The sequence below is a fragment of the Saimiri boliviensis genome, chromosome 11, assembly GCF_048565385.1.
Source record: "Saimiri boliviensis isolate mSaiBol1 chromosome 11, mSaiBol1.pri, whole genome shotgun sequence".
NCBI lineage: Eukaryota > Metazoa > Chordata > Mammalia > Primates > Cebidae > Saimiri > Saimiri boliviensis.
This window is the reverse complement of record NC_133459.1, coordinates 111,386,400-111,412,467: the sequence shown is the minus strand read 5'-3', so window position 1 is coordinate 111,412,467 and position 26,068 is coordinate 111,386,400. Positions and strand designations below refer to the sequence as shown.

Genomic DNA, 26,068 nt, shown 5'->3' with positions numbered 1-26,068 from the left:
ATGGTGGTTGTAACAAGAGTCTTAATACAAAAGACTTTCGAGTTAATTTTTTGTTCAGTTGTGTTCGTTTTATAAATAGTGAAACTGAAGCCCAGGATTTGAGAGACTTAGCCAAGGCCAAGTGCTAATTGATGGCCAACCACAGAACTGTACTCAGCAACCCTGACTGAACCTAATGTTCTCTCTACTTTAATTAGTACGCATGGTAAATACTGGTGATGAAAAACAAAAAAGAGTTATGCTTACGCTGTTTTGGTATTTTGTTCAACTTAAATTTGATGAATTCACGTAATGGAAAGAATGCGTAGAACAATTTCTCTCTCTTTGTGACTTAATTCAGCTTCCAGAGGAGATTGGAAAACTTGAAGATAAAGTGGAATGCGCTAATAATGCCCTGAAAGCAGATTGGGAAAGATGGAAACAAAATATGCAAAATGATATCAAGTTAGCATTTACAGATATGGCTGAGGGGAATATCCACTATTATGAACAGGTAATTAGTGTTATTTGGTACTGCTTCATTTTCAAGTTATATTCTCGTTTACTTTGGATCTGTCCAGTGTTGACACAGTATGTTAAAGAACCAGTGTCACATTCTGATGCCTTCTGAGTTTTGATGAAGTTCTCAGTTATCATTTAGTTTTGTTTATCTTCAGCTTGTTGTTTTGGATTTGAATTCCTCAGAAGCATTTGATGATGCTTTCTAATGATTCTCCTAACTTCTCCTCTTTCCTCTCTCTTTTCCATTTGTAAATAGTTTGCAAAGGAAGGAAAGGAGCAGAGGTTTGAATGAACAGAAAATCAGTTCGGGGCCTGTTCCCTATATCCTTGCTGGCCCTGCCTTCTATAGCTATTCTAAAACCATCAACAAAGAAGCACACTATTCCATCAGCAAAAGAGTAACATCATTTTTTAAGTTCATTTTGTGTTTCAGATGATTGTATTTTATATATTTACAGCTAACTTTTCCTCAAAGAAGTTTTTTTTCTCTATTGTAAACATTAATTTTTCCTGAAAGTATATTTTTAAAATAACATCTTTAACCTTATCTCTGGCTGAATTAATGAATATATGAAATTATTACATCAACAAAATTATGTTTTCTAGCCGTGGTCCCAGACGTTTTTGGCACCAGGGACAGGTTTCATAGAAGACAATTTTTTTTATGGACCTGGGTCAGGGCAGGGTTAGTTTCAGGATGAAACTGTTGTACCTCAGGTCATCAGGCCTTAGTTAAATTGTTATAAGGAGCACTCAGAACTTAGGTCCCTTCCATGGGCAGTTCACAATAGCATTCACGCTGTTGTGAGAACCTGATGCTGCCTCTGATCTGACAGGAAGTAGGGCTCGGGCAGTAATGCTCACCTGCCGCTCACCTCCTGCTGTGCGACTGGGTTTCTAACAGGCCAAAGACTAGTACCAGTCTGTGGCCCTGTAATATATAGTTATATAGTGCTTATCAGTTTAAAAGAACTTTAAACTGAAATATTGTATATCTTGAAAGGTTAACTGATACTGATATTTTTATTCAACATGAGTTAATTAAGCTCCTGCTATCGCCAGACATTGTGCCTGGCCCTGGAGAGACCACAGTGCAAGACAAACCCAGTCCCTTTCTCATGAAGTTACAGTCAATGAAGGAAACAGTCCCTTAGAAAGAGATCATGATAAAGTGGTATAAGGTTCACCATAGAAAGACATTGCAGGGGCATATAACGCAATCTAGAAAGAAGGATGTGTTTATGCAGAGACCTGAATGATGAATAAGGAGTTGCCAAATAAGGATGCAAGAACCTGAGTTGGAGGCAGAGAAAACACATGCGCAAAAGCCTCGAAGGGAGAGAGAACATGTTCAGATGACTGAGGTTCTGTTTTGGAGGAAGAGGAGTGAAGGTAGTGTTGAATTGAAAGATTAGGCTGAAGAGTGCTTTATAAATTCAGTCTTTTATCTTTCATGGGAAACGGGAACCACTGAGTAGTTTTCAGCAGGGAAGCGACAGCATCATACTTGCCTTCTGGAAAGGCCATACGTGGGTCAGAGTGGAGCAACACTGGACACGGTGAGACGAGTTAGAAGGCAGCAAAGGCAGAGATGTGTGAACTGACCTAGGAGTTTCATGTTAGTAGGCTGGAGATTAACGAACAGATCCGTGGTTTGGTTTTGTTTTTTTAGCTGGGTAGAATGAAAAGATCGTTTTCTCTCTCTCCTTGATTTTTTATTCTGGTAACAACCGTAAGTGAATTCTAATATCTCAAGTGAATTTCTCATAAACCTCAGATTTTGAATGATATAAAATATTTCTTTTTAATAAAGCACATTTATCAACATAAGGACTTATTGCCACTGAACTGTTTAAGTCCATAGAATTAACCTTACCTCTCCTGTATAGTAGAACCTGTCTACACTTACGTTACAGAATTGTTATGAAAGTCAACTTGTTATGAATAACAAAACAATAAAACCAAAAATTCAATTGAGATAATTTATAAGAAAATGTCTTAAATTAAAACATGCAGTTTTCTATAAATGATTATAAAACCTAAGTATATTAGGGTATAAAAATCACATGACAAATGCACTTAATATATTTTCCTTGAAATGAACAGATCTGCCAATTTTTCTAAATTTGGATTTTTTTTAAAGTGTTCATAACTATTCCACAGAATTCCAACTAAAATGTTTGGGTTTTGACTGTACTTCTCACATAAATATATTTTTTCAGTCTCATTGATTGAACTCAGTTTATACAAACATTCCTTTCTCAGAAACAGTTAAATGAGCATTGCTGTGCCATATTGCAAATTGTTTTTCACAGCGATTTCTATCAGTGTATGATGTTTTTAACTCTTTCCCTCAGTGTATTACATTTCTAAATGTTACAAAAATAAAAGTGTAGTACATCTTAGATGTATAAATTTGGAGGGATTCTTGTTTCTCTTTTGTATAACTTCTAAAGATCCTTATAGCTCCAGTTATTTGCTGAATTTTTTCCTGAGTGAAAACCTTTTTGACAGATTTCGCACATTAGTCCGGTAAAACAAAATCAGGAAGTTGGAGTCCTTAAATGATCAAGGATTCTTAGCAGAAAGATTAAGTCCTAAACAGCAATAATCTACCATTAACTATTAACTTCAGAATATCTCAGATATACAGGGAAGTGAAATGTTCCAGAGGCCATTCATTCCCTGTTTAATTTAATCATTCTAATGGAAATACTTTTTTCATCAGTATTCCCAAAAGGGCCTGTTCTTAGTGTAACGGATGAAACAGGGTGGATATACATTTGCATTTGGACTTACATGTGTGAAGTTCTGGTCACACTTTGTTAGAAATTAAAACTTAAATATCAAAGTGGCAGAAGGAAATCAGATTATAAATATGAGGTATGGCTCTGTATCCAACTCCAGTTATTACAATATTGTACAATAATTGTTTCATGTTATACCTAGAGGCATCAATTACATCTAAGTATGTGTAATAATCATTGTCATGTTGTATTTAGATGTATGAATTTATTGGGAGATAGTTGATTCTAAATCCATAACAGGTGTCTCAAACTAAACTTTTACTACGTAAAATGAGGTTATTCCCATTTTGTTCTATATGACCAGTAATTAAGAATAAATGTGTTGAGTCTTTAACAAATGAAAAACAAATGGATAAAATTAACAATCCAGGTGAGCAGGGTGAATATTGTCAAAGTACATTGATACCCAAGTAACCAAGGAAAATGACTTCCTGCTAATGTGAAGGGATTCTAAAAAAAATAAAATAGGACATGTTGGATACAGGGCATGGATGTTTCCTAACTGCTTTCTTGAAGGTGCAAGAGAAAATCTGCTTTGTTGCCGTCAGTGCTAATGGTGGAGGCTTGAGAGCAAGTGATTCCTGGCTGATCATATAAACTGGAAGCATGCATTCTTCTCAAAGCTCATTTTAATATCATTGAATTCACTTGGCTATCCCGTGTCCTCTTACAGTTAGACTTTGAGAGTTTATTTGGACATTCTGGCAGGAAAGTGCAGCTATTTAGGAATTGCTTTAGAATAGCTCTGGACTTGGCAAGAACTATTAATATAAAAGAGAACAATTACCTTTTGGCGGGATGAGCACAAAAAATGGGGAACCACTTACCCAGTCTAGTGAAATCACCTTTGTTATTAAGGAGGTGACAGCTCTATGTCCTTTTGGTCACTTAATGTCTTTGTTTTCTTTGTCTCTAACACATCAAGGACAAGGTTGATAATTTGGAAAGGGTAGGGAATTCACAAGAGAGTTATGATAAAGGTAGGGTTAGTAAAGGGAGCTATGTTCAAGTGTGTCTATAGCACCTAGCAGATTCTTCTATGTGCCTGCTAAATTAACATCTCTGAGTACCTGCTATGATCTGGCCCTGCTCTGTGTCTCACATGTGGCATCTCACATGACCTTCTTTGTAACTCTTCTCTCTCTGCAGTCTTGGTGGTCCATTTCTACTTATGTTAATTTTTTGCTAAATTAAGCTGTTTTTAGTTAAGTGAATATGATAAAGGAATATAGTTTATTCCTTTGCATAGTTTACATTATAGTTCATTCCTTTGAATAGTTTATTTTAAAATTATTAGTAGATATATGGAAGTGCTTGTTTTATTGTCATATTTTTCTGGTTATAAAATTAATACAGGCTTACTGAAAACAAACAATTACAGCAAGAAAAGGTCCATAAAGAAATGTGTGATGAAGATAAAGAATACCCATCTAATCCTTTCTCCTAGGGAGTGCTTTATTTGGACATTTTACCTAAAGTTTGACTAGGTAAAATGATGTTATTCCCATTTTGTTCTATATGACCAATAATTAAGGATAAATGTGTTGAGTCTTTAACAAATGGATAAAATTAACAATCCAGGTGAGCAGGGTTATAACTAAATAAAATTATAGAAAATAATTTGCTGTTTTAAGATTAAATTATTGTTAGATTTTCTGCATGGCTCTTTAGAATGTGTCATAAAACACATATATTTACTAATTTATTTCGTGTCATAATGATTAAATGAATATATGTGATTTTGAGTTCCATATTTTTCATTTCTTTTATATAATAGTGTCATAATTTTCTAATTATACCTCATGGTGATATGTATTTATTAGCTTAGATAATTAATAGTTGAACATTTGTGGTTTTTTTCATAGCTATATGATTAAAAATAATGATAAATATTAGCTTTTTAAAAACTTGCTTGGTAAGAATTTCAAGAAATAAGCAGGTTTATGATTACTGTATTTCTTGTGCCATCAGTCTTATTTAGGAATGTCAGTTGCCTCATGTAAAATCATTCATTTGAGATTCTGTTATCAGAAGTCCTGTGCTAAGCACTGGGGTGGTGGCGAAGGGAGAGGGGATCCATATTCACACTGAAATCTTGCTGTTAAGAGGCTAAAGTTCATTAGGGAAGAATAATATATAAAAATATTTATTCATTTATTTGATAATTACATTCCTAAAGTTTTTTTTTTTTCCTAATAACTAAATATTTAAATTATTTTTATTTGCTTGTTTGTAATGGACAGACTTAATAGAAGGTTCTCTTCTGAGCAGGTAACACAATTTATGTATTTGTATGGACATCTGGAAAGCAGAAAAACAATTATAGCAAAGGAAATTTTCTGGAAGATAAATGAGGAAAATAAAACAATTACAAGGGTGTACCATCTAGCCAGATGAACAGTACTACTAATGTTTTCTTAAAATCCAAGTCTAGTTATTTATGGCTCATTTAAAAATTGCAGAAATTTTATAAAAGTAGATCTCATAGCAGTCTTCTACAAACTAAGTATGAATAAGCACTGAGTGTCCAGAAGGTTCTTCAAGTGTAGTTTTACTTATTTAGGGATTTATTGCTTGTTGTGTTGGGAAAATGGTGAAATAAATTCTAGTGAAAGAGTTGTTTTAAACTTAAGAGTATATTGCATGCTTAGGAACACTGTGTACATTTTGTAAATATTTACTAGAAAATATCCTTGTCCAAGTTAGGACAATTCCTAAGTATTCTGACCTTAAGAGGTTAATCTGTATTGATAATGATGATAAAACTGCTACCTAGGCAAGATTTGGATAGATGCCATTTAAATTCCTATCAGAAATGTTATTCTGTTCAAATCTGAAAATCAGAAAAATTATTGACTTGTGCTCATCTGTGAGTTGAATGGAGCAATGAGGGGAATAGTTTCCCTAGACTTAATTCTAACTAACAAATAACTGTTATCTTAACATGACAGTTCCATTAGGAGACAGGACTTTTTAAAATCTGGGAGGTGAAAGCAGAGGAAGGAAAACTTGGCCATTCTCAGTCATATTTCCTAGAATTTAGTCAAGTAACTGAAAAATTAGAGAAAAGTTAGTTATACTTTCAAAATCATAGACTCTAAATGAGACTATGACTTGAGAGGAATGGACAATTCTAAAAAGTGGAAAGAATAAAGCAGGTAAAATCTAACACAATTATACCTGTGGAGCATGGAAACAAAGATGATAGGGGGATACAGTCAAGGATGAATACAGAAAAAAAACAGTCAGTGTCAGGGAGTGCATATGTCAGGAAGAAGAGAGTTTTGGGGGAAAAAATGTGAAGGGCTTCCAAACAGCCCCATAGTCAAATGATATAGGTGTGAGGAGCCTCTTTGGAAGCAACAAAATTAGAAATTAATATGTTATCACAAAATTAATAAAAATGAATTCCTAGTGGAAACTGTGTAATGGAAACTAGGAGAACAGAGCTGTCTCATTTCTATTTCACTGCTGTTTTCTCCGTGGAGAATGAAATTAAAAGATGAAAGGGTTAGGCAAATACAAATAAAATCCAGTACATTTGAGGAGGTGAGAAAACAAAAACTATCCATTGCCACAAAATGAGATGGCTGGGTGTATTCTTTTTTTCAGGGAGTGGTGCAAAAGCCCGCCCTCTACCAACCTGAAAGCCGTGCTTACAAAGCCCCAGTTGAAACCCTTAATTCTTAGTTTACTCATAGAAGGAAGATTGACAGACCTTCACTTACCCAGGGGAAGCCCAGGCCATGTTACTTTCCTCGATGAATACTAAAATTACTCCCCCAGAGAAGATTTTCAGCAATACTGGAACAACGTTTCCAAAGTAGTTAACCTCCTCTGTAATTTCTGATACACACCATACACAGTCACCTAATACGGCTCAGCCCTTTGTCAGCAGCCTGTCTTAGAGCAGGATGGATGTGATAGAGGAGTTACCTAGATAGAGTTGTTTAGCATAGTTATCAGTCTAAGAAATGACAGGTAGTATTTGAGTGTTTGCTTAAATCGTTGAAACAGAGATGTAATAGATGGTCTGTATTGAATCACTTTTTTTTTATGTTGGCCATAAAAAAGGTTCCTAGGCTGAATCTCTGTCAAGAGTCACCTTCTTTCAAGTTAAATTCTCTTTCCTTATTATGAAAACAAAGAAGTTGACTAGAGCTGGAATAATCCAGAGTCATCCAGGACAGGGAATTTTGAATCCGTATCAAGGTGTGTTTCCTTTTACAATCATGTCTCCTAATAGTTACTAAAGCCTGACCTAAACCTGACCTAAACCCTAGACCCCAGAAGGCAGATGCCCTGATGGTGCTAATAGGGGCCTTCAGAAAAGAGCAGTCTGTATCTTTGGAGCTATGTGAAGAATATCTCAGAACTACATTATACACCCTAAAATTGAATAGATTCCAGTTACGTGTCTATATTTCTGGCAAAGCAAACACACCAGCTTGAGAGGATAAAAAGCTTAGAAGTTTACTCAGTCTAGCCATTTTTATACCAGTTAACTTTTCCAATTCATTACATCCTTGTACCTACGTTATCTACTGTCTTATTCATTGGGAAGTTCTCACTGAAAGCCTGAATGCATTAAGAAATTCAGGTTACATCATGCTACATTTCTGTAGATTATCTAACATATCTAGGGATGATCCTCAAACAGAAAACAACTCTTCATCTTCTTAATGCTATTAAACAGCAATACATTGAATACAGTGTTTTCCTTTTGTTTCAAGAGACCAACATTATTATTATTTAATGGTTAATCTTGCCCTTTTTACCAAATATATCACTTTTTGGTTGAGCAATCAGTTCTTATTTCAAATAGAATCTAAAGGCACATAGAAAACATCAGAGCAATAGATACAGAGATAGGATAGCCTCCTGTAATTCTAGAACACCTTTGAAGACAAGCTACTGTAGACTCCAAGAAACTGCCTTCTCAAGATTGACACATTATTACCAGGAAATTTGGGTAAGTGAAGAAGCAAGAATTGTAAGGTGAACTCAGGGAAATCTACATTTAAGATATTTCACAAATAACTTTTTAAAAATTGACTATAATAGATGTCAGAGGAAGTCCCTTGGCACAGTTCTTTGGGTCTCTAATTATTGTATATTTGTGATATAGATGATCCCACAATCATTTACTTCCACTGATTGAGTATGGCAACATGATAGCCAGATTCCTTCCATTTAGGTTATACTGTTTCGTTTTGTTGGAGAAGGTTGGCAGTACATCTTAGTATGTTTAAGTTTCTAAGCAATTCTTAGGAAAGAAACCTATTCACCTTTCTTTATCCTCTCATATCTCAAATTTATTTGCTCCACAGAAGCCATTTATGGAGTAAATGCTCTGAAATGTTCTCTGGAAAACAGAGGGAAAACGCATGATACAGAAAGAAGATTTTTAATGCTCATTAGGGTGTTCATTTTAACACCACTTGAATGAGCTTAGGTAACCACGAGGTTTTGACAGAGTAGATTTTAATTCCACATGACTTAAAACACTGCTTACTTTGAACTTATGTCTGCATAATTTGATGCAACTTTTTACTGATATTTAGATGAATATTGCCCTACCATAGCAAATAAGAAGGTAAATATTATCTTCTATGTTGTTGATAAAGTCCTGCTCTCATATTCCTAGAGGTAAATCTAACTAGTTTCTTTCTGCAGGAATCTGTATATTGAAGCCAAAGTTATTTTGCATAAGATGATTTTTAGTATGGAGAATGATTATATATACTTTTTAGAGGTCAATTTATTTAATTTCCTAGGTATTTATTTGGTGATCTCTTAATTAATTTTGAGAGAATTTTTTTTCAATTTAAGTTTTATGAGAGTCATATTAAAACCCTGTTATATTAGAAGACACTTCAGAGTTCTAAAAGAGCAAAGTAATTAAGTAGTTAAGTAAGTTTATTTACTAAAGAAGTTCTCAGAGTATTTTATGTGTTTGTATGGTTGTGAATCTGAAGACATAATAATTTTCTTGACTAGAACAGTGTTTCTTTTTGCAGGATGAGTTTTTCAGAGAACATAGTTTAGGAAATGTTGGGTAATAGTATTTATTTCTAATGCTACTTTAAGTGTGGACTGATACTCATTCCATAAGTTATTACAGATTTAATTTAGAAGTTGAAAGTAATCAGTTGGAATCTTTGATAGCAATTAGACATTGCCAAGACATCTAAGTAGGTGATTGTGTTTGACTTGTTGAATTCTATGGAACAATTCAAGTGTTGTCCAGCTTTTGTGGTGATTTGTATGTGGCATGAACTATAGACTAGTCATGGCCAGTAAGACCATTTAATGGTCCTTTAGACTGAAAGAAAAAACAAACAAAAAAAACACAATTGTTCTTTATTTTACCACAGGCAGTTTGAGAAGCATTGCTCTGAAGTTCCTTCTGGTTTACAAGTCTGTTGATCTCTTATACTTAATCTAGATAGTGTCGTTTCTCATTTAAAAGTTTACGATTGATTTAATATTGAAGCATCACATAAAGCATGTAAAACACAGTCAATGGTAGAATTAAGTTTAAATGCAGCAGGATTTGGTTTTTATTTCAGGAAACCTTAGAATCAACTAGTTGTCATTTTTAGAATCCTTAAGTATTATGTACTTAACTATTTTGTTGTTTAAGTGTGATTTCTGCTCTGAATTAAATTTTCAAAAGCTATGGATATAGCTCATGTTACATATTTCCATCTAATTGTGAATCTCTTTTATTATGTGTTATATAAGTCTTAAATATTTTTGTTGTTTTACAGATTTTTGCGTTCTTTTTCTTTCTTTTTTTTTTTTTTTTTTTTTGAGATGGAGTCTTGCTCTGTCACCCAGGCTGGAGCGCAGTACTGCAATCTCAGCTCAGCGCAACCTCTGCCTCCCAGGTTCAGGTGATTCTTCTGCCTCAGCCTCCCAAGTAGGTGGGATTACAGACACCTGCCACCATACCTAGATAATTTTTTGTATTTTTAGTAGAGACGAGGTTTCACCATGTTGGCCAGGCTGGTCTCAAACTTCTGACCTCAAGTGATCTGCCTGCCTTGGCCTCCCAGAGTGCTAGGATTATAGGTGTGAGCCACCGCACCCAACCAGGTTTCTGCAGTCTTAAAAACTTCTATTGAAAATATTCTCATCAGTTCCCTATATTCTGTAATGTAATTTGTTCTTAGATATCTGTGCAAATAAAATGAGCTTAGGTGTGAAATAGACAGTTGTATCATGCCATAGTCTGTGCTTCTTCCCATCCTTTGGGCTACATAAGTTTTTATGTAGTTAATCAGGGATTTGATTAGATGGGCATTACACATTATAATGAAATAATTTCTAAAAATGTCTAGTTTGTGAATCAAGGACATTCTGCTTATTGTGCTTTGTAAATGACAGACTACATATTATGGGCCAATGTAATAGTTTCTATATGGAAAAGGAAGAAATGATTTATACACACACACACACATACACACACACACACACACACACACACACGCACAGTATTATATCACATCTTAACTAAGAAAGGTGGGCCTTCTAATGGAAAAAATTAAAGTTGGATATCACGATGTCCGCATTGCTAATTATAATAGTCTAATCATGTCCTCTGTATATGCCCAGTTTGCTAATCTCCCAAATAGAGGTGCTCCTCCCTTCCCCCACACCACACCCCATTCACATACCCCCCTCACAGGTCTTTAGGAGAATAAAACTGGAACATATATATAACATGCTATAAAATGTGTTTAAACATCATAGTTGCATCTTAATAATCTTCTAATAATCCAAAGATAAAGGTGCTCATCCATATAGTTTGTTGTACTTTCAACGTGTGCTTACACAAAAACGGATTAGCTTGATGTCTGAAGCGTCTAACATTAAACTGGATAAACTTCATGTAATTGGCTCCGTTATAAGTAAACAACAGTGATGTGGTATAGAAAAAGTATGTGTAAGGATATGAATTCCAATTTTGGCTCTTATATTAATTTCTTCTATAAAGATTTTCAATATATTAGACCTTTCAGAGCCTCAATTTTCCCATGTATAAAAATGAGGTAAATGAATAAATTTTCTCTAAAGCTCCATCTGTCTTTATTAGATCTACAGAATAATTTTTTAAAAAATGGACCACAAGATGGCGTTTGTAGCTAATGAGTCCTTTTGCATTAACTATCTGTGTTGCAGCCATTTAAATATTTGCAATAATCACAAGTATACACTTATCACTTACGTAATTGAGAGATAGGTAAAAATAATTTTTAGAAAAGTAATATGCAAATCCTGTTATTTTTAAGTTACTGGTATTTCTAAAATTATAAATTGGCAGATGATTGATTCTCAGAAGCTGAATTTAGACTTTTCCAAACATGAAACTTAATGAATAATTTTGAGCTATTGAAAAATAATAGAGGTAGCTTTTCTCTGGCAATAGAAACTCTGATTTCCAGATTGATTACATTTCAGAATTTGAAAATATGTAGCTTCTGAAAGTTTTCATTAGTGTTTCAGACTTTAGGTTTAAGAGATTAAAAAATAGTTACTATAATGTTACCCACCCTATTGCCCTCATTTTAGGCATAACCTACAACTTTTTAGATGCTAAATAATTTTGTGATGCTATTGGCCTAGTATAGAAATGATTATGAATTTGAGCTTCAATGTTTTCTCAAATGTAGGTGATATTATCTCTGTCCAGGATTATTTGAGACAACATTAAAATACTTAGAAGAAACTCAGTCATATTTCCAATTGGTAGCTTTTTGAGAAAGATGTAGTTATCATAGTACTGTCTAAAAGGTGCTTTTTGATTAGAGGTGAAAAGAAGCACAGCAGCTTTATATGGCTTAATACGGGAATTTCCAGTTTTAAAAGAAATATATGGGAAGGTGGCTTTTATGTATTCTATAATAATAAGTATCATTGTTATTAGGTAAATGTCCAGTTACTTTATTAACATAGAAATACATAATTATATTTTATTTTGACTTATGTAATAATTTGGGTGAAAGTAGATTTTTTATTAGCTGTTTCTATCAACAGGGTGGTGTCATTACCTATGGAGATATCAAATGTCATGTAGGCATCACATGGTGGCTAAGGACATGGGCTTTGGACAAGCATGACTTCTAACTTTTAGCTGAGTGACCTTGAGGACTTTTTTTTTTTATTTTAGTGAGCCTCAGTATCATCATCTATAATGTGCTGAAAATGCTATAGATTTATTTGGGGATTAAAATATAAATGTACATGCATATACATATGTGTGTGTGTGTGTGTGTGTGGAAAGAAATATGTAAAGATGAAAGAAAAGTCTCAGAAGCAAAGTTTAACATTCCCAGTGAGTCACTAAAAAGTTTATAAGATTTTATTCTCATCAGGTCTTTCCAGGAGTCTCAACCAGCATATGCCTTAAGCCACTAGTTTTACTTGAGCCCAATATTGCCACCATAGAAAATAGATTTTAAAGCTGCTAAATGAATTTTAAAGCTGCTAAATGGTTGAATGAATGAAAGAAAAGCAGTTAACTCAGCGTCTAATAAGCATTCAGCAAATGTTGGCTACTAGTAGTAATAGCAGCTGTAGTGGTGATTTAAAATATTTCTCATATATTTGTGTGTCTCAGTTTTTGAAATTATAATGAAAATTATAAATACCAAATGCTGGAAGGAGAAGTAAAATTTTGTGTTTGGAATATTCCACACTGGGTCAAGTGAAGCAGAGCCAGGCATATTTACAAATTATATGTGATTTCATTTGCCAACTTCTTGTCAGCCAAATGTAGCCTCTGGAAATCCTCAGTTTTAGTTCTGGGATGAAACTTAATTGATGCACATGGTTCAAGCCCCTTACTATGAATAGGTAAATGGGCCCAGGGCAGTAAAGAAATTTGCCTGAAATCACACTGTAGAACAGAACATCTTCCTATCCCACAAGCTTGAGAAAATAGTAATTCTCAAATGTGGAAGCTTCCATTGAAAGCCGTATTATATCTGCAGAAATACCATTATTGTCACCATTGACTCTTTAGAAAACTTGGTCACATCTGCTTGTGGGATTACTTACCCACTTATGAGAACCGAAGAGACATTTACCTCTTCTAATGCAAAATGTCACCACCTTTGCTGAAGTAGCAAGAGGTTTAGTTTCAAAACTGAAAGTTAGTTTTGGAATTAAAACTTAATTTTCTGTGTATTCCATCTGTATGTACTGCACTTGAGATGGTTTTCAGCCTGTGTGTAGAAACATAAAGGCTTTGTTTACCTGTTGAGTCTGTTTTCCCCACCTGTGGGTCACCTTCCTCTGGTGGCTGTCTTTCTCTGAGTTCTCTCCTCAAAGAGAAATTGCACTTGCCTTTGGCTACAACTGCAGCCACCTAGGGAAAACGTGTACTGGATTCTCAATGAGAATTTGTGATAAACTTTTTTTCTGGTCAACCCATACCCTGGCTAATTGCATGTATAGCGTATTTATCAGCTTATTGTTTCTGCAGTGAGAAGGAGCTGTTCACCATGGTTTCATATAGAGCACTGGAAAAAACAGTACTGCACTATGAGAATCAGTTTTCTTAACTATAAAATGTAAATACCTGATTTCATCAGAAGATTACTGCATGAAATAAAACAGTGTTTATGGAAAATGATGACACCTTATTCAAATGGAAATGGAGTTTTTGTTGTTGGTGGTTCTCTTATGACAGTTTGAGAATCCAAAGCTAGAATGAGCTAATCAGAACTGTTAAATATCAGGCCAGTAGTGATGCTGGATATTTTCTATTACTACTCTGATTTTGACAGATACTAACTTTCTTCACTCATTGTAATGATTTAAAAGCGGAAAAAGTTGTTTGATAACAACGCGAAGCCAAATAACAAATAGAAACTTTTAAAAAAATATTAACTTGTAATTATAAGCAAGGCTCACACTGGGTTTTGAGATTTTTTTTTGGTGGTTTTAACGATGCTTTATATCCTCCCATTGTAATCCTAAGCACAGTAGATAGTCACTGAACTAAATTACTTAACTACGTGGCATAAACAATCTATTTCTTGAGGTTTTTCTTAGGTTTCATACTCAAGAAAGAGCAAAGGGATTTAAGGAGCCTTAGAGATCATCTTTTTGTTGTTTAAAAAGGTTTGTGTACATTAACTTGATGTATGTGCAGGATATCAGGTAACACAGGTGAATATTAAACATTGGTGGAAATAGGCAATTACATTTATGTAATTAAAAATCTGCTCTCAAGAATCCCAAAGCAATCTGGTAGTGTCAGGGGCTGCGTAGTTCAAGGTCAGATGCTCAGCTTTGCAGACCTCGAAAAAAACCATATTGGTCATCACCATAAGTGGGGACCAGGTTTTTAGGGCAAAACTTAATATTTACACATTTAGAAAGCAATAGAAACCAAGATATTAGTTGATTCGTGTTCAAATAGAAAAATGAAGTTTTCTGATGGCCAGCATCTTAGCATCAGTTGTTCAGTATATTCCTTCTCTATATAGTCATCTGCATTTACTGAGCACTTACAATATTCCTGGCATGTATTAATTCAGTCATCTTTAAAGTATAGATCTGTTCCTATAAAAATATATAGTATTTCTAAGTTTTTGAAGAGAATTAATCTCCATATACTCACCTTTTGTAAATACTCTTTCCTAAAATGTGATCAGCCTGATGCTCCTGCAGTCAGGGTTTCTTGCCTACTTACCCTTCCAGAATCATTCTTCTATGTAAAGGAAACGTATCTCATTTTCATGGCCCAATTACTTATTAAATGTACCCTGCTGATGTTCAGGAGATTGGATATCCACTTGTTGATGGATAAATACTTGCATACAACTTAAGAGATTTATAATACCGTAAACACACTTAGACCATTTGAACCTCAGCCTTCTCATCTGTAAAACAGGATTCACAGTAGTCATTGTGAAGCTCAAAGAAGGTGACATATAAAGCAGTCATTATAATGCCTGACCAAGTATTTATATCAATATATGGCAGTTGTTAATGTTATTTCTGTTGTTATTCTATGTTAATTGTTCTATAATGTTCTGTATTTCTAAACACATACTTTTTCTGCTTCTGGTATGGAAGATAAGGAATTGTGAAATAGTTAATTTGTCTGTTCTATCATGTTTTACTGTCCCTTTTAGTACTTACTTTAGAAATGAAAATGTTAATTCACATCACTAATTAGCAAGGATGACACTGAATATCTTAGATCTTTATTAAGCTAGCATAGTTAATGCAGAACATGAAAATGATAGGCGTTTGTTCACTTGAGGGCTAATGCCATCTTTGGTGCAATTTGGATCACTTATTTGGTAGGAATTCTAAACAGAGCAGACTGCTTAGAATTTCATTTTGAATTTTACCTTGAGAGTATTCAGAAGTTTATTTAAATGATAGTTTTGCAGTTACCAAAAATATATAATATCTTCTGAAAGTAGTAATTGCTTGGGGCTACCCTGCAGGGGTAACAGATACAAGATCCTGTATGGATTTGCAGAGAGCAAACCAGAGAGCTCTCGTGGAAAGATGGTCTGCAAAGGAAACCAAGGGCTTTTCTCCAAATGGAAAGTGCGGTTCTGTTCCTATCAGCTCTCTCAACCCAGTTAATAGTTTTATGTTTGTAAACATTGTGGATAGATTTTTTAAAGCTATACTTTGGTGTTTTTGTATTTCCTTCTTGTTTATACTTGACATTTGGTGAAGGAGATTTGTGAGTGGTTTATGAAACTGAGTTTTAATTTCTTTTTTTTCTTGGTATTGAAAAGCAACAAAACACTAATAACAGCTAATATTGATTGCATATCTGCAAGTGATGTTAATTATAGCTTTTTGTAGATGTTATTCCTCAGGTTGTGGAGCTTCTATTTTATTAATTTGCTGAGAATTTTTTTTTTTTAATCAGGAATGGACATTGGAATTTGATAAATGTTTTTTCTCTATTGAGGTGATAGTGCATTTAATATTGTCATTTGATAAATACTTGAATGTTAATCCAATCTTGCATTTCTGGGATAAACTCCATTTGGTTATGATGCATAATTCTTTATATAGATTACTGAGTTTCATTTACAAAAATTTTATTTAGAATTTTTGTATCTATATTTAGGAGGAATAATGGTCTGTAGTTTTCTATTCTTGGAATATCTTTGTTTTGGTATTTTGGAAAGCATCCCCATGAATTCAGTTTTCTGAAAGAGATTATATAGAATTAGTATGATTTCTTCTTTAAATGTTTGATAGAACATTTAAGGCCTGGAAATTTGTGTGTATGAAGACATTTAACTACAAATTCAAATTCATTTGGGTTATTGGTTTCTTCTGGGGTGAATTTTTGTAGTTTATGTCTTTCAAGGAATTGGTTCATTTCGTTTACATTGTCAAATGTATAGGCATAAATATCTTTGTAATATTTTCTTTTTTTCCTTTAGTAGAGTCTGAACTAACATTTACCCTCTCATTCCTGACCCTTGACAATTTATCTCATTTTTTCATGATCAACATGGCTAAAAGTTTAATGATTTTATTAGTTTTGTCATAGATCTAACATCAGCTTCATTGATTTTTCTCTATTTTTTTTCTTTCATTGAGTCCCCCTTTGCTCTTTTCTGTGTTGTTTTTGTTTTTTTCTTCTGCATTTAATTGTTCCTTTTTTGGTTTTCAAGATAGAGACCAAAGTCATTGATTTAAAATATTTCCTCTTTTCATATGTAGGCAGTTAGTGCTAAAAAGTCTCTATGTTCTACTTTGTAGCATACCAAAGTTTTTAATATGTTGTGTTTTCATGTTCATTCAGTTCAAAACCCTTCCTAATTTCTCCTTTGATTCGTTCTTTGATGCTGGAGGCTTTTTATAATTGTCCTGTTTAGATTTCAAATACTTGGTGATTTTAAAGATACCTTTTGATTTCTATTTTAAGTCTGTTATGTTCAGAGAACATACTTTACATGACTTGAGTCTTTTAAAATTTACTGAGACTTCTTGTATGGCCCAGAATGTGATATATATTGGTAAATGTTTTATGGGCACGTGAAAAAAAATATGTATTCTGCTTTTATCCTGTAGATCTCAGGTAGGTCACCTTGATGGATAGTGTGGTTCAGATGTTCTAAATATCGCGGATTTTCAGTCCACACATTCTATCAATTCCTGAGAGGGGTATAAAAATCAATTATAATTGTAGATTTGTCTTTCTCTTTGTATTTCTGTCAGTTTTCATGAAACTCATTTATGTGTATAAACATTTTAAATTATGTCCTCTAGATGAATTGGCCCTTTTATCATTATGAAATGATCATCTTTCTTTCTGATAATGATCTTTGCTTTAAAATCTACATTTCTGATACTAATCTAGCCATGCTAGCTTTTCTTTTGACATATGTTCCAGTAAAACATGTATTTTATTTCATTTCTTTTTAATTAAAAACAAATAATGTCAGGATTTCACTGTGTTGCCCAAGCTTATCTCAAACTCCTGGGCTCAATTGATCCTCCCACCTCAGCCTCCCAAAGTGCTAGGATTACAGGCATGAGCTGCGGTGTCTGGCCATATATATATATATATATATATTTTAGTCCTTTTAATTTTAACTATATTTGGCCTTATATTTAAAACACTTATAAGAAATTTAAACAAAATATAGACAGGTCTTTTTTTTTTTTAAACTCAGTCAGCAATCTGCATGTTTTACTGTTGTATTTAGCATATAGACGTTTAAATAGATTATTGGTATATATAAGTTTGAATCCTTTGCTGTTTTTTTAAATTTGTTTTATCTGTGCATTGTTCCCGTTTTCATCTTTTTGCCTTCTTTTGAATTGATAGGCAATTTTATATGATTTCATTTTACATCCCTTTGTGGTGTATTAGATACAACTTTAATGTATTAGATATAACTGTTTTATTATTTTAGTGGTTATTTTTAGGTTACTGTATATATCTTAAAGTCGTCATAGTCTACCTTCAAGTAGTGTTATACTGCTTCTAAAAGAATCTACAAATGTATTTTTTCATTCCCTTTCACCTGGCTTTTATGTGGTTTTTGTCATATGTTTTACCTATACATGTGTTATAAGCCCTGTAAGAGTTTGCTATTTTTTGTTATATTTTAAATACATTTAAATAATAAGAAAAGTATATATCATGTGTATTCATGTCATTACTATGTTATTTGTTTATAGATCCATATTTCTATCTGGTCTGGTTTTTTTTTTTTTTTCTGCCAGATTTTTTTTTTTTTTAACATTTCTTGTAGTGTGTTCTGCTGGTGATAAATTTTGTAGATAATGAATTAAGTGATTTTCCAGTCAAGCACATGGGATCCTGTACTATTGTAGACCCTGTGAGAATGCTGGATACTGTTTAATTCTTCCTGATGACTTTTTTTCCCTGTCTCTGGTAGTCTTCTCACATGCATGCACCAGTCAGTACTCTGCTCGATGTGGAAGACCCTCCACACATCTCCAGAGCTTTCTCTCCATGCGCCACTCTCTTCTCTGATACTCTGATTTGTGAACTCTAGATTAGCTCTATCCTTTAAACTCTATGAGTCAGCCAGGTCATGTCTTCCTTCACTGTGACTTGGAATTTCTGTTAAGGCAGTAAGCTGGTGTAGTAGAGGGATGCTAATATAGTTTAGATATTCGTCCCTGCCCAAATCTCATGTTGAAATGTCAACCCCAGTGTTGGAGCTGGGGCTGGTGGGAGGTGTTTGGATCATAGTGGTGGATCCCTTATGTATGGCTTGGGCCATTCCCTTGGTAATAAATGAGCCCTTGCTCTGAGTTCACAGGAGATCTGGTTGTTTAAAGGTGTGTAGCACCACCCCCACCACTCCTGTGTTCGCCATGTGGCATGCCTGCTCCCACTGCACCTTCTGCCATAATGGTACACTTCCTGAAGCCTCCTCAGAATCTGAGCAGATGCTGGCACCGGCTTCCTGTACAGTCTGCAGAACCGTGAGGCAATTAAACCTCTTTTCTTTATAAGTTACCCAGTCTCAGGTATTTCTTTATAGCAATGCAGGAACAGCCCAATACAGATGCCATAACACAGTTCCAAAGACTAGGTGGCTTAGGCAACAGAAATGTGTTTCCTCACAATTCTGGAGCCTGGAAATCTAAGATCAAGGGGTCAGCAGGCTGCTTTCTTCTAAGGCCCTTCTCTTGGCTTGCAGAGGCCCACCTTCCTGCTGTGTCCTCAGATGGTTTTTCCCCCGTGCTCACATTTCTGGTTTCCTCTTTCTGTCCAGATTTCCTCTTCTTATAAGGACACCAGTCAGATTAGATCAGGGCTCGCCCGTATGATCTTATTTTACCTTAATCACCTCTTTAAAGGGCTTATCTCCAAATTCAGTCACTTTCTAAGGTACTAGAATTAGGGCTTCAGTTCATAACACTGGGGAAATCATGGAGCTTATTCTGATTTTTTTCCCAGGGACCACTGTCGTTTGTTGCCTGATTCCAGAATGTTGAAAACCACTGCTTTATATGTATAGTGTCTACCTGATTGATTGATTGATTGATTGATTTAGGCAAAAGTGCCTTTCCAGTCCCTGTTATACCCTCTCGGTCAGCAACAGAAGTCCTGAGCCTGAGTTCCTGATCACTTCACTATACTTTTTCACATTTACTTTTCACAAACATGCAGAAATTTAGGGATCTGCCTTCTGCTTATCTTTTAGTCTGAATTCAGTGATCACTTCCGCTAGGAAACATTAGGACACTCTGACTTAGATCCTATTACTATTGCTTCCATCATGTCCTGTAATATCACAGACCCTATAGTTGATTATATTTGCTTACTTGGGTTTCATGCGAAGTCATAATTTCTGTTAGTGCTAGGGCACAGCCCAGAAACTGTCAGAGGGCCTGACATGTAGTAAGTACCCAAAATATTTGTTGAGTGAAGAGATGTTGTATGTCTACCTTCCATGCCCCCAAATCATGTATAGTTTGGACAATTACAAATTACCTAGGGTCCAAAATTTGAAAAATATACTAAATGTGAAGTATGGATCTTTTATGCCTTTTCATGAGTATAAACATTTAGATATACTTAAAGATACTTAAATTCTTCTCCTGTGCTGTCTAAGACAAAGCCAGTCTTATTTGGTGGTTCTGGTAGCAGCTCCCTGACCCTGACTCCTCTCCACTCTCCCATCTCCCCTCCCTCTCCTATTTTATTTTATTTTGTTATTATTATTTATACATCTGAGGAACTAGAGAGGTTATAATTATATATCTGAGGAACTAGAACATCATAAAGTTAGTAACTTACTGGAGGATAAAAGCAAATCCCAGAATCGATTCATTACAGTGACTGTGCTGCTTGGATTGTACTTGGCTTTCAGTACCTTCTAAAGCTTTTTAAAACAAAAAATATCCCTTAAAGTCTTGATAAACTTGATTATTCTAATGAAACCTACATTACTCTAAGCCCCGCCTTTTAAAATATACTACAAAATAAATATCCACTATTTCCCAGTAATTTATTGGGTCAATTTTACCAAGTATCTTTTTTATTTGACAATTCGGTCTTTCAGTGTTTTACTGTTCTCATGTGATTATACATCTTTTAGCTTTATTATTAGCTTCTTAGGTTCTTGGAGCCATTCTCAGAATTAAATCACAGTATGTAATCTTTACAAAAATCTGGTTTGACATAGTACTTCCCATATTCTAAATCTTCAGTTTGAAAAAATTGTATGTGTATACACACACGCGTGCACGCGTGCGCGCGCACACACACACACACACATACTTTCATACTTTTTGGAGCATTTGACTTTTTAGAGTGTTTGAGAAATCTCTAGTCTGTTATTAGCATTCGTTGTCAGATGCAGACACATTAAAGCTGTGAAAGGATTAGAAGTAAAAGCAATGACCTGGAAGTAGTTTAGCCAGGTAGTCTGGTGTTAATCAGCCCAGCTTTGGAGTGTGTTATATAGAAACATGCATGTCTATGGCAGTCTATCCATGTCTTTAAAAATATGTAATTTCTTTCCTAATTCATTATAGCTTAGGCTGATTATACATTAGAGTAGGTATGTTTTAGAAAAATCCTAAATGTGTACAGACTGTTATCTGTAGATAAACTTCATATAGATACTTGAGGATCATCCCCTGGCACAACCAAATGGGCCACATTTATTTTTGTGTGTACTCACTGCCTTCACACCCTTACAATCCCGTTTCATTTCCTGTGGCACATTAATAACCAGGTCTCTCCATGCCGTCCCAACAGACCGTCATAACCGTTGCTAAGTTTCTGAGTATTCACTTTATGCTAGGTATTCTGCTTAGAGATTTATACAGATTACATAAATTTCATTCTCACAGTTGTGGTAGTGGTAATTATTATCATTAACCTAATTTATAGCTGTAGAAACTATAGTAAAGGTTAATCAACTTTCTCAAACTCACACTTGATGTAATGGGATTCAAATCTGACTGAAGAATGTTTGTATCATCCCTCCTCTGTCTAGGTGCCTAATGCCTGCTCCTCAGCTCCAGCTGGGTCCGTCTTTTTCTCTAGAACTTGGATCTCTTATTTTTCTCTCAATATGGGGTAATAGATTATTTCAGCAAACTAATTCTTGCTAATCTTTTTAAGCTTTAATATGTTTTCCCCTTAGCAATAGCATCCCCCATAAAGAATTAAAATTTGTCGAAAATAACAAGGATTCTGACAAGCTGATGGGAGAGAGGAATAGGACAGATTGCAATAGGAACAGATGTGTTCGAGTGTCTTGATCCTTTAACACTGAAGGTGAACTATTGCTGACTGCCTCGTGGTGTGTTTCCATCATTCAGTGCCTTGCTACGTGGGAATCATTCCTTACATCACAGACCAACCTCCACTTGGAAGAAGCCTCTGAAGAGAAACCTTAATCCCATTCAGGACTTCCGTTTGATCTTTGGGAGACAGCACTTATTAACCAAAGTTACTCTTTTCTGGATCTGCCGTGTCCCTTAAAAAGTGGATGAGAAATGTTTTGTACTATCTGGAAAACCAACAACTTGAAACCTCAGATATTCCAGGTCACTGAAATGAATTTGAAGACATATCTATCTGCATGGGTATATATCTATATGTATATAGATATATAAATACAGAGAGAGATTTTGCTTGGTTTTAATTATGTTCTTAAATTTGTGTGCCAATCATTGCATATAGATTTTTTTCTTAGATATTTGACTGTGGAACATGACATTTTAAATATGTTGTAAGGACTTGTTTTAATAAAAAGTTTAATATGAAGTGGCTGGCTGCAGTGTGTTCTTTTCTTCCCCTAGTCGCTCAAGCCTCTCAAACATATTCTAAAATGAGTTCAGCATGTGTTAACAAGTATACTGTGCATTTACTTTTATTTCATCATTGTTTCCTCTGAACTACTCAGTTTAATATTAGGAATTCAACGTAATATCCCAAAATTATTTGACATTATTAAAATTGATATCTGTTCAAAAATTGATTTGTTAAAAGTTATTTCCACAGTTAAAAAGTTTCCAAGATTTAAATTATTATTTGAGTTATTAGAAATCCTTCTATAATTATATTCCTACTAGTAGATATATTTGGGCTTTTTAAAATTTTTGCATATTATTTACAACACATATCTAGCTTTTATTTTTTAAGATATAGTGTTTATCAAGTTTATTTTCCCATTCATTTATTGTCTACCTCATGCAAAGCACAGTTATGGGAGCTTATGTTCTGTGGTGATGAAAAATATAATTTCAGAGCTTACGTTCTAGTAATATTGATCATACAGATTTTTTCTATTAATTTTATAACTATAAAAAAGCTAAATGTGTTGATTATTTAGTTTTTGCTGATTTTTTGGAAATGGATACTTCTCAGGACTAAGTAAAATTTGAGGTAATTGGTCATGCATGCTGTCTTACACATACGACTATATTTTGGGTATTAAGTGTCACAAAACTAGACATTTAAATTGTTTTAACTAAAACAAGGGATTCACTTATATACACACAGCTGTAAATATAAAGCTAAACATTTTTCTTAAATATTGGTAAATATCAGCAACTGACACGAGCAGAAAATCAAACACCGCACGTTCTCACTCATAGGCGGGTGTTGAACAATGAGAACACATGGACACAGGGAGGGGAGCACTACACACTGGTGGCCGTTGGGGGGGAAATGGGGGAGGGACGGGGGGTTGGGGAGGTGGGAAGAGATAGCATGGGGAGAAATGACAGATACAGGTGATGGGAAGGAAGGCAGCAAACCACACTTCCTTGTGTGTACCTATGCAACAATCTTGCATGTTCTTCACATGTACCCCAAAACCTAAAATGAAATTAAAATATATATATATATATAATTTTTAAACCATTTGTAATGAAAAGCTGGCTCCATTTTTTTTTTTACTTGTGGCTGCTAACAGCTTATAAGTCTCACTCCTCTCTCTTCTTCCTCTTCTGCCCCACATCTTATGGACAAGCTGCTTTGAAAGCCCAAGTGCTCCCTCCTTTGGCACTGATGGGAACAACGTTCTAACCGTGCAAGCCCCTCCCTACATATGGAATCTATCCCCTAACCATCATAAAATCCTTAAGCTGGTCTCGTTTTCCAAATGTCTCAAACCATTTTTGAATCAGTCTGAGAGGCCAGCCTTGCTCTCCCCCGAAAGCCTCATAGTGTAAGTGATAACCCTTTTCATAGCCTCTTGGTGTGTTTGTGTCATCATGAGTCTTGACATCCCAAACAAATTTTAGGTGGGAGTCCTTCCTGTTTTATCAAAATTGCCCCAACAGTATTGTTTCACAAGCTCTTTAAGCTTTTTGGACTTCAGTTTCTCCATAGGGAGGTAATGGAGATAGTAATCTTGAACTCACAGATTGTTAGATGATACAGTAAACTTAGAAAACCTGGCAGAGAAATGATAGTCAATCAGATTATTTAATGATTCAGTGGGATAATACGAAATGTGCTTTGTTTTTGAGTGTAATGCCTTTTCCCCTCTTTAATACACTGTATGCCTTTCCTCATTCCTCTCCTCCTCTTCCATCCACGCGACTACTATCCCAAATATGCACCATGCATAGCCACACAGGTAACCCATGTTAACGAGCATGTACCCTTCCTTACACCTTTCCATGCTCATAATGTACTGTACATACTTACACAAGTGGTTTTTCTCAATCTAAAAATGACATCGTACCATACATGTTATTTTGCTTCTTATTTCCTCACTTAATATCTTCTGGAAAGCCTTTAAAGTCAAAAATAGCTCTGCTTTTTAAATGACTCCAAAGTATATCATGAAATGAATCTACAGTAATTGATGCAGCCATTTTCTTTATATTTACTTTCCTTTCATTTTTTCATCACATCAAAAAGAATCCCCATCCCTTTTAACTGTCACTCCGTTAGCCTTCAACCCCCATCTCTCACGGCCTAAGGAATCTTCTTTCTGTCTGTATATATTTGCCTATTCTGGATAGTTCATATTAATAGAATCATATGTGATCTTTTGTGACTGGTTTTCTCCACTCAGGTTCATCAGTGTTGTAGTATTTGTCAATACTGCAGTATTTTTATGGCTAAAAATACTCCATTGTGTGGTTAGACCACATTTTGTTCATCTATTATATTTGTTTATCCTTTCACTGATGGGCATTTAGGTTGCTTCAGACTTTGGCTATTATGAATAATGCTGCTATGAAAATTGATATACAGGAGTTTGGGTGGATGTATGTTTTCATTTCTCTTTGGCCCTGAAAGTGGGATTGCTGGGTTATATTATAACGCTGTTTAGCCATTTGAGGAGCTGCTGGATTGTTTTCCAAAGTGGCTGCACCATTTTACATTCCCTCCAGCAGTTGGATAAGGGTCCTAATTTCTCCACATCCTCACCAATATTTGTTACTATTTGATTTTTTATTATAACTGCCCTAGTGGGTATGAAGTGGCATCTCATTGTTTTTGAATTTTATTTCCCTGATGCATCTTTTCATGTGCTTATTGGCCATTTATATACAAATGTCTATTTACACATTTTTCCTGCTTTTAAAATTGGGTTGTGTGTGTTTTTATTATTGAGTTGTAAGAGTTCTTTATATATGTAATATATAAATCTCTTATGGAATTATGATTTTTCACTTTCTTGGTCATGCCATTTAAAGCACAGAAGTTTTTCATTTTGATGAAGTCCAAAGTATCTATTTTTTTCTTTTGTTACTCATGCTTTTGGTATCATATCTGAGAATTCGTTGCCAAGTATGAGGTTATGAAGACTTATTCCTATATTTTCTTCTAAGAATTTTAGGGCTTTAGTCAATTTTGATTTAAAGTTTGTATGTGGTGCGAGGAAAAGGCCCAATTTTATTCTTTTGCATGTAGGTATCTGGTTGTTCCAGCATTGTTTGTTGAGAGACTGTGCTTTGTTTCAGGATTCTTATTATTGAACTGGGCAAAAGAACAAATCAAACACTTTAAAAAAATAGAAGGAATTGACAAATTTATATAATCAAAAAGAAAAGGATATATTTGGGCATAACTGGTCCTGAACAGGTACCTTTTTCTTTCTGTCTTTAATCCCCACTTCTCTTGAATGGTTGGCCTCACTTTCTCCTATTGCTGCCTTTACATGAAGCCAATTCTGTGGTTCTCAGCTGGGGCAATGTGATCCCCAGGTGACAATTAGCAGAGCCTAAAGATTCTGGTTGTCACATTTGTGGAGGAGGGTGCTAATGGTCTCTGGTGGGTAGAGGTAAGAGAT

At 34.7% G+C, this 26,068-nt stretch overlaps 1 protein-coding gene across 7 annotated transcripts in view; it reads left to right on the top strand.

Annotated features, from left to right (window-relative positions):
- Window positions 1-26,068, top strand: part of SNX7 (sorting nexin 7) — a 199,829-nt gene that overhangs the window by 79,380 nt on the left and 94,381 nt on the right. For 3 of the 7 annotated variants that reach the window (XM_074381387.1, XM_003933275.3, XM_074381384.1), the window contains 2 exons: window positions 341-493; window positions 22,131-22,578. In XM_074381387.1, the coding sequence (XP_074237488.1) occupies window positions 341-493; window positions 22,131-22,208 (231 nt within the window). In that variant the 3' untranslated portion in view covers window positions 22,209-22,578. Of the gene's footprint in view, window positions 1-340; window positions 494-757; window positions 4,929-21,952; window positions 22,579-26,068 lie in introns of those variants that run through there. The other 4 variants (XM_010343821.3, XM_074381385.1, XM_074381383.1 and 1 more) reach the window with 4 other exon arrangements.